At 34.8% G+C, this 12,967-nt stretch overlaps 1 protein-coding gene across 1 annotated transcript in view; it reads left to right on the forward strand.

Annotated features, from left to right (window-relative positions):
- The window catches only part of LOC145248903 (BPTI/Kunitz domain-containing protein-like), a 42,965-nt gene extending 31,970 nt beyond the window's left edge, over positions 1 to 10,995 (forward strand). Inside the window, exon 4 of the mRNA XM_080110684.1 lies at positions 10,564 to 10,995. Coding sequence (XP_079966810.1) covers positions 10,564 to 10,861 — 298 coding nt within the window. The 3' untranslated portion in view covers positions 10,862 to 10,995. The remainder of the gene's footprint in view (positions 1 to 10,563) is intronic.
- The last annotated feature ends 1,972 nt before the right edge of the window (positions 10,996 to 12,967 follow it).

Genomic DNA, 12,967 nt, shown 5'->3' on the forward strand with positions numbered 1-12,967 from the left:
CTAGTGGCTTTGTAAACGAAAATAACGTTTAAAATTACGGCAAACGAGTAGTTTCCAAGATATGAAGAAATGTTTGTTTTAAAAAATGGGGGATCACTTTTCTATAAAAATTTAACATAAAATGAACACCCACTTTATGGCCATCGTTTTTTTAGGGCGCTTTCTTTTTTACAAATAAAAGCGAAGAAAAATGAGTATGGCCACCTTTATGTTGGCGGTTGGGAGTCAACGTACAATGAACACAGTTTAACGTAAAATGAGCACCCCCTTTCAAAAAGCGTAAACAGAATTTTTGTCGGGGAGAAGGGGTCAACTGTAGGTGCTCATTTTACGTTTAGTTGTGTTCATTCCTACATCAAAGAGGCACTTCGCCTTGTTTGAGGGGAAAATGTAATTTAAAAAAAAATTGCTCGTTGCTCATGTAAAAAAAAAAAAATTGGCCAGAAAGTGGGTGGTCGTTTTAGGTTAAATTATCCCCCCTTTTTTAAACTAATATCTCTTTATATATTGGAAACTACTAGATTGCCGTAATTTTAAACGTTATTTTCGTTTTCAGCACCCCCGAAAACCTTTAAAAGGATTTTTCGAGGGTGGACTAATTCTGCACATTTACCTTATTGTTTTATTTTATCGTTTTTTGTCATGTAATTTTTTTTTTTATAAAGCCAAACATGGTACGATTTTCTTTTCAATTATTTCTTTAGGTATGTGAACTTCATTTTCGACCTTTCATGAAAGTACTGGAAAGACAATTAGTGTTAAATTAAAAAAATCCCTATCTGAAGGATTGTGCTATTCCTCGAATATTACCAAACTGTCCCGCCTATTTATCGTCATCAACCACTTTTAGAGAGTCTCCTACCACAAAGAAAATGCGTTTAGAAAATTCTGCTCTTAAGCGTGCATTATGTGAAAGTGTTGCTGACGAGTTAGAGTTACGGAAACGTAAAACTTTCCATAATATTGATAATTTAGAAAAAAAATTAACGTTTATAGATAAAAATTATTGGACTTCTATTAAGCAAGACAATACCATATAAAGAGATGGCTATGTCCAAAAATAAAAAAATGTCTATGGTGATTGAACCGGACTTGGCCGTTAGAGTATTCTGTAGTGATGTGGAAATGAGTGCTATAGGGGAGTATAGAATTCCTAAACATGTAACAAAGGAAAATACTCTGCAGATTTTGATGAAAACATGAAAAAAATGGACATCGAAGAACAGGAAATGAAAACTTCTAATATAAGTTCTTTATTAAAATTAATCCTATCATTTTTGCTATTAGTGCAAGATAAATCATTTAAATATTTTAATGCCATTAAGTTCATATATAAACAAATTAATATAATGACAATGAATAAGGTTAGTTATGCGAGTGAAATGATGGTTTTTTCTTCCTTATTATATAACTGCTACCCATAGAGGGTACAGACTGTTAAGAGACATTAAAAATGTAATTTTACCATGCTATTCAACCATTCGAAGATTAACCTTATCAACTTCTATGAAACCTTTCATTGAGAAACACGATAACAATTTACTCATGTATATTAAAAGTAAGTTCAAGTTACTAATGCAGAATGACACCACAGTATCTTTACTTGTTAATGAAATACATCTCAAATCTTATCTTTATTATAAAGGTGGTAATATTGTTGGTTTAGCTAACAACAGCAATGAACCTGCCACAAGTGCATTTGCTTTTATGCTTAGCAGTGTATTCTCACAACATAAGGATGTTGTGCATGTTATGCCAACTAAATGTCTTCTAGCTGAGAACTTATTTGACATAATTAAACGTATAATAATAGGCTAAGAAGATATAGGGTTTAAGTTATTATCCGTTATAACAGATAATAATGCAATAAATAAAAACCTGTCTTTCTTTTGTAGCCCATCAAAGCTTTCAATTGTATATCCCCATCCAGTTAGAACGTCTAGCCCTCTTTTCTTCTTATTTGACTCAGTGCATATATTAAAATGTATCAGAAACAATTGGCTTGGCCAAAAAGATGAACTTAAATGCATGATGTTCCCAAAGTTTTGTTATAATGGAAATCATGAATTAGATAACATCCAAAGTGCTCCATTTTCTAGTTTACATAAACTTTATGTCCAAGAATCTCAATCACTTGTGAAATATTGCTATAAGTTGACTTCAAAAGCTCTTTCTCCGACTACTTTTGAAAGGCAAAATGTTAATTTGGTTTTGCAAATTTTCAACGAATATACTATTCAAGGTTTGCTAACCTTAGGAAAACAGGAATGCTTACCAAATTATGCAGAAATCGCAGAATACATTCAAATATTTTATATTTAGTGGACAATACTGAATGTGAAAACACCATATAAAGGTTGTCGACTTCGTAATAAATATGCTAATCCACTTATATTAAATAGTGATAATTATAGTTTCCTAAATGTGTTCTGTGACTGGTTAGAAACTTGGAATAGCATTCCTGGAAGAACTGGTACGTTAACAAAGGAAACATATACTGCTTTGCACCATACAACTTCCCCAATTTTATAATTGACTAAATATTGTATAAACGTACTGAACATGGTGTATATATTACCAGGAAAGTTTCAGACAGATAACCTTGAAGCAAGGTTTGGCCAGCATCGACAAGTTAGTGGAGATCAGTATAATATATCGATACGTGAGGTGTATGGATGTAAAAATAAACCTCAGAATGTTGTCAGTTTTAAAATTGAGCTTACCAATTAATAATAGAACTATCGAATTGAAAAATTTAAAAGAAACTAACTGGAATGAAATGACAAGGGAGCAAGAGTTACATGTTTATAAATTTAACATAGATGTAACAGAAGATGATGTTAATCAATGCAAGGAAGTACTTCCTGTTATATTATACTTAGCAGGTTATTGCTGTCATGCAGTTTAAAAAAAAACTGAAATGCAATACCTGCAGAAATTTAATATCCGGGAGAGAGGCTGTTGAAGAAATAGCTGAATTAAACAGCTACTTTCAGGGTATTAACAGAGGTTCTCTGCTATACCCAAATGATATAACTAATAATTTTGTCTTATACAATTATATAGTTATAAACAAACTTACAAAATGCGATTCTTTTTTACATTCATCAGAGAAAATTAGCCATGTACATAACTTTAAATATTTTGGCTGATCAAAATCGATCATTTCATGTTGACTCTTGTGATGAGGGTCACACTTTTCTGCAAATTGAAAAAATGCTGATATGGAGCTCATCGAATTCCCTTATAAACAATTTTTGTCGCAATATTAGTAAAAAAAATATCAGAAAAAGAAAAATTCAAACTTTTAATTAAATTCTACAACAGATTTTTGAAAAGTTTTAATATTCAATGTTTGAAATATTTCTGCCTTAGTAACTTTGTTTATACTAACATTTGTTTGAATTTAATTTTTAACTTATTGTTTGTTATTCAGTTAAACTGATTGTTCGTTTTTCAGTTAAACTGATTTTATGTTCGTTATTCAGTTAAACTAATTTTATGTTCGTTATTCAGTTAAACCCATTTATTGTTCGTTTTTCAGTTAAACTAATTTATTGTTCGTATTTCAGTTAAACTAATTTATCATTTGTTTTTCAGTTTTGATTTTTAAAATATTGTTTTTTGATTTAAAAAATATTTATTGTTCATTTTTATTTATTTCTATTGAATAAACTTCAGTTTCAAACAAATTAAATCGCATTCCTTTTCTTTTTAAACTTTTTAACAACGTTTCTCCATTTCAATTCGTTTTTTATTATTAATATTTTTATTATTAATATTGGATGAGTTTCGGTACAAAGTATCATGTTTATCTTTTTTAATTCAATTTTGAAGTTTTCTAACGCTTTCTGTAAAAAAAATGTCTGCTCATTATCGACAGTCTGTGTTCCACATCTTGCTTACTAGGACCTATGGCGATGACGTCATTTTTCAGCTGACAGGCCATCTATGACGATGGTCACGGTCGTGGACCCCATAGCAATACATCACTCACCAATTCATGCTTGATCCTCAAAGAGTGACCGGCAAGTTGTAGGCGTCTGTCCCTGATAGCATTAGATATGGCAGGTAGGTTGCTATAAAGTTGCTGCTTCGTGGAATGCCCTTCACACACATTGGTTCTGTAAACAAATATCACGAAAAAAACAAAACAAAAACAAACTCCCAAAAAACAAATAACAAAGAAACATCTTTTTAACCAAACTTTGTATTGTTATATATTTTTTAAATAATAATAAAAACGAGTTCATATATATATATATATATATATATATATATATATATATATATATATATATATTATTTTATTACATTTTCACCCCAAACAAGGCACATTGCCACTTTGATGTAGGGGGCTACTATTAGGAACACAGGCTACAGGGGTACTAGGTGGGGAGTTGGGCAGCAAGATGTCGGTTCACGTTACACTTGTACTTCTGCATGTCAGTACAGTTGGGGAAGCAGGAACCCGGCAGGGAGTTCCAAAGTCTAGCGGTTCTGGGGAAAAAAATACTGGAGTAGAAGGCTCTCTTACATCTAGGGATCTCTACTGTGAAGGAGTGGAATTGTACTGCTTGTCGGGTTTGCCGGGAGTATTTACTTAGAGGGGGTACAAGTGTTTGTAGCTCGTCAGAACATTTACCGTTAAAGTACTTGTAGAACAGGCGGAAGGATGCTACATTGCGTCGATGAGACAGAGGCTGAAGCTTGAATGATAGTTCAGGACCTATTAGATTGGCGACTCTCTTTTGAACCTTGTCTAGGAGTGGGAGACTAGTAGCAGATGCACCGGCCCAAATATGACAACAATACTCCATACATGGGGGAATGGTGGCCTTATAGAGGTACAGGATACTTTTAGGCGTCAGTAGCTTTCTAGCACGGTAAAGAGAACCTACCTTTCTTGCAGCGGTCCTGCCAATGCTCTCAATGTATCTGTTCCAACTCATGTTTCCTGTGAGCGTTAGGCCGAGGAGTTTAAAAGATGTATTTTCAGATAAAGAGTCTTTTGGTTATTGCTATTGGTGGTATAGAAGGTTTCTTGTAGTTAATGAAGGAAACAAGTTTAGTCTTGGCAGCATTGAATGTAACCATCCATTTTTGTCCCCATTTCACTACAGATTGGAGGTCATTCTCTAGTGTTTCTGCCATTTCTTTAGATATGTGTTCATTTGTTTTCCCCTCGTGTCTGTTATAGAGCGGGGTGTCATCAGCATATATACCCATCTCACAGACAATTTTGTCAGTGAGGTCATTTATGAATATTAGGAATAATAGAAGTCCAAGGATAGACCCCTGAGGCACTCCCGCATTTATATCATATTGTTTAGATGGTCGGCCATCGAGGATAACCTGGATTTTTCTCTTATCTAAGAAGGATTTAATTATGTTAAGTATTTTTCCTGAGAAGACCTTCGTGCCATACCCTGTCAAAAGATTTAGATATATCTAGAGCTACCACTCTACCCTCTCCCCCTTTGTTAAGTGAATAGTATATATGCTCGGAGATTACAGTTAGAATGTCTGCTGTGGAACGGGCTTGTCTAAATCCATATTGTTGGTCGGTAAGAAGTTTAGCATCAGTAAGGTAATGGACTAGAGCTAGGTTAACTATGGACTTGAATATTTTGGCAAAAAGTGGGAAGAGGCTAATGGGGTGGTAATTTGCTGAGTCAGTTCTTTCGCCAGAATTCTGGAAAACTTGTACCACAGAAGCAGGTTTCCAGCAGGCAGGAAAGCAAGATTCATTAAGGCATTTGTTATAAAGTTTGGAGAGGATTGGAGCTACTTCGGCGGAGCATTTTTTTAATAGCACAGCCGGAATGAGATCAGGTTCACATGCTTTTGCAGTGTCAAGATTTTTTATAATAACATGCACCTGAGAAGGAGTGATTTTCAGATCGTCTAGCATGGCGTCTGTCCGCAAAGGAAAGTCTGGGAGAGGGTGGTTAGCAGGGTCCAGTGTGGAGTTGAAGGCAAACCGACTGGCAATCATGTTAGCCTTTTCGGTTGCTGCGCAAACAACTTCATGATTGTTGGATAGTGGAGGAATTGTTGATTGCCCATTATTTACTGCACCGTTGTAGATTTTTCAGAAGTTACGGGTTCCTAATTTCTGAGCTTCGAAGCGTTTTTTAGTGGTTTCCGTAAATTCTCTCTTAGCTATCACTGTTTCTTTCTTACAGTTACTTCTGGCTTCTATATACTCTGTCTGTTTGAACTGGACTTATGTCGGTTAAATCTGTAGTACGCGTTCTGTCTTTGCGCGATGGCAGCTGCACATGTTGAAGTAAACCATTGGAGAGAGTGGAGCTTGCTATAAAATTTCCGTGTGGGGACATGTGCTTCAATTGCTGTTTTGAACCATTCAGTGGTCTCATTTGCGCACTGTTCAACAGGGAGTGAGAAGACATTTCTCCATGGGGCGTCTCTAATGAGATCCTTGATGGCTTCCCAGTCAGCCTTTTTATAATATCTTGTTGTTTTGAGCAATGACTCTTTCATTTTTGCTCTAGAGTTTAGGATGATTTCAACTTTTATCACTACATGATCAGCATTCCAAAGTGGGCCGTGAGTGTTCGTAACACAATCATCAGGAACTGTGGCCAGAAACACATCTAAAAGTGATGTGTGTTGTTCTTGCTGGTCAGGGAAACGGGTTGAAAACGTAACCGTCTGTGATAGGGAATGAGATATAGAGAAGCTATGTGTTGTGGTACCAGCTGCGTGTGTGTAATTAGAGAATCCAAGCCAGTTACTGTGGTGGACATTGAAGTCACCAAATACATGAACTTGTGCACTAGTGTCGAGGGAAAGTGCTGTATCTATGCTGTCAGAGACTTTGTTTATTAGGGTACAGTCCTGGGTCGACGAAGAGCAGTAGAGAAAATAAAAGTAACTAATGTTGTGTTGCATGTTACATGAAGGCTTGATCGTCAGATCCTAGGTTTGTTTCTCTAGTCAGAGGGAGAGTGTTTCGAATATATACTCCAAGCCCGTGCATATGTCTGTCAGTTCTTACGGCAGAGTTGGAGATATCCGGGCAGTTAAAGTAGTTAGAGGAGATGGAAGAGTGTAGGTTAGTCTCACTTAGTGCTAAGATATCCTAGGTGTTTGTCAGGAGAAATGCTTCAACATCATTTAAATTAGTTCTAAGCCCACGGATGTAAGTAAATATAAGCCTCACGGGAGGAGGCAATTTGATTTTCTTTGAGTTTTGTCCTGGTTTAAGCGTAATTTTAGATTGTACTGTCATTTTTTTAAAGTTTCAGTTTAGGTAAGGGATGCTAAACAAGTGGTTATGCAGAACACCAGACATGCAACACAAGTAGACCATCAGCTGACCTTCCATCTACTAGGACTGTGGCCTCAGGAGAACCCACCGGGGATAAGTAAGTGCAGGGTCCTTTTCCATGCGTGACATGGCACTACAAACATCTCGATATTATTCAACTGTTGATGGAGCAGCCGCTCTAAGCACTACCAAAGAGTTAAGGTTCCTGTACTACCAGTGGGGAACAGCAACGAGGAACTGTCAATCCGGTACCCTCAACCCATTAGACGATGGTCAACCCAAACTACTTGTACTGGCATTATGATGTTCAAGCACTCCCAACTGCTCAGTTTAAAGGGGGATGGGATGTGTCGGGAGAGGGGAAATCGGCGTTTATTGCCCTAGTCAGGAAACAAGATCAACCACTGAGTGTTTCTGTCGAATCCCTGTGCTTCGACCTCTATGCCTGGCTAATAGGCAAAGAAGGGGTATAGAAGCCGGGCGATAGACAGTGCCTATCTACTCCTTAAGCAGTTTAGGTTTGCAGACCGGTAATTTGTTTGAGTCACCAGCTCTAGGAAGGATGTTTAGCTTCAGAGTGTTCCTTCTCCTAGACGGATGACCTGGGAAGATCTACGAGTCCATCAGCGCCGAGAGAGTTTACCCCGCGCCTGGGTCCTAATCCAGGTATTTCTGTGACCTCGCGTGGGTAGTTAATGTTACTGGGTTAGTATGTAAATGTTATGTCTACTGAGAAATTACACTCCTCAAAGTGATTAAGGAACATTGCTATTTCATAGTTACTGGAGGAGGGGACGAGTAAAAGTTCATGCAGTGGAAGCAACTATATTTGCAGCAGATTAGTTGGAAAGAGTTAAGATATGGTTTAATATTTTTCCTTTAAATTTAGAAATTAAAATTTTTTTAAAAAATTTATTTATATGTTGGCTTAGGAATAGGATAACGCGTTACAGAATGACTTTATTAAGCGTGTGTATTGTATGAGTGTTAGTAGTAGCCTGGGGATTAGAGTAGAATACAGTAGAATTAATTTTTAGAATTTATAGTCAAGTAAAATTTAGTTATAGAGAAAAAAAATTCATTTTTTTTCTTTTTTATTTATTTAACATGTAAATCAGACAATGGCAATCGTCTTGGAGGAAATGAATATATTGGGTATACGTAGCACCCAAGAGAGGGGTGTTTCTACCGTAATAAGACTATGTGGTGCATCGGAATTCGTAGTTAACGACAGTCAATTAGGTCAGGCACAAAGCATTGTGTATCTATCCATAAAGTCATAGTGACGTATCTAAGATCACTGTATATTTCAGGTACATATATAATTGAAAGTAAGGCAGACTATATTCCGTCGTTTGTTATAGATAGCAAGGAAGCCACATATTCAATACAAGCGAGTTTATAGTGATTGTAGATATTAAGTATATTACTTTAAAGTCGTATCTTCTAGTCTGGAAAAAAAAAAAAGTCCAGGTTTCTGAAATTTCTGGGATTTGATTTACAAAGGCTTTTTTTTTTCGCTAGTTTACTTGGAATATAAGAGTGAAACAGTATTTTGCCTATAAGGAGGGGGTAACGAATTCGAGCTTTAGTCAAGATAAGGTTAGCAAAAAAAAAAAAAAAAAAAGAAAAAAAAAGACAAACAAAGACGATAAAAAAACACAAATAAAACAAAACCAAAGAAAAACAAATAAACGAGCATATATACAGTTCTTAGAAGCAGGATTAATTTTAAAAATAATATATATATATATATATATATATATATATATATATATATATATATATATATATATATATTCCCTACTTAGTCCATATAAAATAAGGTTATTTATTATTAATCTATGATATAAATCTCACCTGTCTGTTTTAATATATGTATGTTTTATGTCTGTCTAATACTTTCGACTTTTCCTGATATCGGAATCGTTTTGAAGCTCGACCCTTCATACGACAAAATTGGCTAAAAACCCTCAACTGGCCACTTTTCTACAAGAATGGGTCACTTTTTTCGCCGATATTTTAGAAAGTCATCCCCTCTTTTTGATTGAATAGCCTTAATTTAAACCTTCGCCACTTTGAATCAATAAGACAAGAAACCTACTTACTGATCTGCATTATATTTGTTCCTGTCTATATTAAGTAGGCAAATAAAAAAAATATTCAAAAATATGAAATAATGTAAAATTGAACGCCATTTTGAATTTATGCGCTATGTAGAATAACAAGCCAAGTCGGCACAAATCTGGAAATGCTTGGTTGTTAACAAGTAGTCGATGTAGTTAATCATTATCGCTGGGTTTTGAGTGGAGTGCTATTCTGGTAATGAAAAAAAAAAAAAAAAACGATACAAAAATGGATAGCAAAGAAAAAACTTCTACCATAGGGAAAAGAATATTATCCAATTGCGAATATTAAATGTCTTTGATACAAACGAAATTCAGCAGTATCAATCTAGTTAGAAAAAACTTTGAATTGTAAAGAATTTCAGGTAAAGAATGGTAGTATTAAACCGATCAGTGTCAGTAGTTGTCCTCTTATCGCGTCAAGACGAGACGAGCTATGTTACAAAAATTCAAAGAAACAAAGTATATTTTATATAGTGATTCAGTCACTTGATTGACTCGTTCTTATCACACCTGGCTATAAATATAATCATCTAAATCGTTGTGATCATACCCAATTATGCCAAAAATATGGCAAAACCGGTTATGCAAATGAGTCTAGTCATTAATTCTCATGTTCCTCATGGCGGTTATTTCAGTTAGTCCTATTATTCGCCCCTCCATCTTGCAAAGTGTTTTTTTTATCCTGATAAGGGCTCTTCTTCTTCTTCTTCTTCTTCTTCTTCTTCTTCTTCTTCTTCTTCTTATTATTATTATTATTATTATTCTCTCTCTTTCTTGTATATAAATGGTTTTTAAACTTTAATATATTTTATTGTGAATATCCAAAAGTAAAAGCCATTGAATTTAATTTTAGTTTTAAACCTGGAATATATATATATATATATATATATATATATATATATATATATATATATATATATATATATATATGTGTGTGTGTGTGTGTGTGTGTGTGTGTGTATGCATAATGAATATCTATTGCCTCTCAACATCGAAGCATAAAAATTAACATGAAAAATATATGCTTATATTTTAAAATTAACATGAAAAATATATGCTTATATTTTAAAATAATTTTTATTTTAAGTAAATATACTTATTGTTTATAAACCTTTGTATTTCGTTCTGTTTCTCTAGATATGCTTTTAACAACATGAGTCGACGATGTGAAAAGTTTATTTTTGGCGGCTGTGGAGGAAACAAAAACAACTTCCTGTCTTTAGAGAAGTGTCAGAAGGTGTGCTATAAGGAATGCACGTTGCCAAAGGACTCGGGTATATGCTTGGCCAGTATGCCACGATACTACTACAACAAGAAGACTAGGAAGTGTGAAAAATTCATCTATGGAGGATGCGGTGGCAATGAAAATAATTTTGAATCAGAGAAAGATTGTGAAGCTCGCTGCGTCATCACGAATAAGGTAGATCTGATCTAATTTCAATTTGCCATTTATTGGAATAAAATTTCACCATGCAACATAATCAAGAAATACAACGATTAATCATTGTATATATATGATATCTCTTGTTAACAGTATACTTTTTAGAATAAAGATCGTATTGTATTAATTTCCTTTGTTGTGTCTTTTATTAAAAAAAAAATAACTTCTAGACATGTATGTCTCATCCAAAGCGCCTTTTATTTTCCGTTTTAATTACTTAAAGGAGCCCCAGCCCCTCTCTTGCTCTCCCTAGGAGTTCCCCCCTCTCTCTCTAGGAGCCACTTTCGCCAACAAACTCGTCAAGGGTTAAACGTTGGTATAAGGCAGAAATACAAAATGAATTATATATATATATATATATATACTAGCTGTACCCTGCCACGCGTTGCGGTAGCTCAAATTGGTGCAATGGAAAAAGTTCCAAAATGAGAAAAAGCATGTTTCTTATAGGTTTAAATTTCCATTTTGCATGGGTACACAGTTTTTGTTGTTCCATTTTCTTAGCTGATATAGAGATTTTCCGGTTTGGTGACTCTTGAATATGTAACATAAATTGTCCATGTGAAAAACAGTCAGTGTGTAACTGTAAGGCCCACAATTGTAAAGATTGTTCCCTGTGCTTTGTTGATGGTTATTGTAAATGACAATAAAATTGGAAAGTGCAATTTGCTAAAGTGTAATGATGCATCCGGTGGAATCATAGGAATGCATGGAATGAAGATATATTCATCTGTGAAAGGTCCTGTTAAGATTGCTGTTTCTATGATATTGTTTGTTATTTTTTTTTTACTGCAAGCTATGTGCCATTGCAAAGCTTGGATTGGTTTATATTTCACAACATGATAATTAGTACACTAAATTTCAGTTACAATACATGTGGTGGCATCCCTGGCAAATATAACTGTTGGATAATTAACCACTTTATCTGCTTTCACAACAGTGTCGATGGATTTGTATTTGACTACCTCACTTGGAATTTTACATTTAATTATAGCGTTAAGTTCATGGGCATCTTTGTATTGACCTGCAAGAATAGCTCATTCACTCAGTCAAATGGAATTCTTATATTTTGAATATCTGCAAAAACCTTTTAAACTAACTATTCTTTTGATGAAATAAAATTACAGAAATTACAGAAGTTAAAAGTCAAAGAATTTTGCCCTTAACTCTGATCAGCTGGCACTTTTTCATACCCAATTTCCCACAAGTGATGCAAAAGTTTTTGTGCGGATCGAACAGTCTGCAACTGTACATGCATATTTTGAGTTAAGTTTAATGTCTTCACATGGAACAAAAAAGTAGAGTATTTGAGGCAAGTATTTATTTCATCTGCTGGTGTTGATTGAAGAATAACAGGTAACATTTGTCTGAAATCTCCTGCAAACAATATTACTGCATTCCCAAATGGTCTGACATTGCCACGCAAATCTTGCAAGGATCGACCAAGAGCCTCAAGTGATTTTTTGCGTACCATTGTGCATTCATCCTAAACAATAAGTTTGCATTTCTGCAATATTTTTCCCCATATTGGATGTTTTGGAGATGTCGAAGATGAGATTTTTGAAAAATTGAATGTTTTAAAGTAGAATAAATAATTCTTCTACTTGGCAGCAAGGTCGCAGGTATTCCTCATGCAGCAAGGGCTAAGGATATGTCATTTTGTTACCAAATGGCTGCCAAAATCAATTTAATTAGAAAGGTTTTACCAGTTACTTCTGGTGCTGTTCAAGGTAGCAGTAATTTCCAAATAACTTCTATTCTCACAATCAGTAAATTAGGTGACTAAAATAGGATTTATCCATGTTTTGACAATGCCTTATTCACTGTAATTAATTTAGGAGACTAAAATAGGATGAGGGATTAGAGATGGACAGATAGAGAGGAAGATATATAGATAGAAAAGAGACAGTGAGAGGAAAATAGAGAAAGAGAAGGAGATAGAGAGATAAAGGGATTGATAGATAAACAGAGAGAGAGGTGGAGTGTTAGAAACAGAGAGGGATGAGACAGAGGAAAGGAGAGAGATAGAGGGAGTTAGAGAGAGAAAGGGGCTCAAAGAGAGATGGAGAGGGTGATATAGAGAGAAAGATAGACTGAAAG

The sequence above is a fragment of the Euprymna scolopes genome, chromosome 27 (genome assembly GCF_053919585.1).
Source record: "Euprymna scolopes isolate OS-2025 chromosome 27, ASM5391958v1, whole genome shotgun sequence".
In the NCBI taxonomy this organism is placed as follows: domain Eukaryota; kingdom Metazoa; phylum Mollusca; class Cephalopoda; order Sepiida; family Sepiolidae; genus Euprymna; species Euprymna scolopes.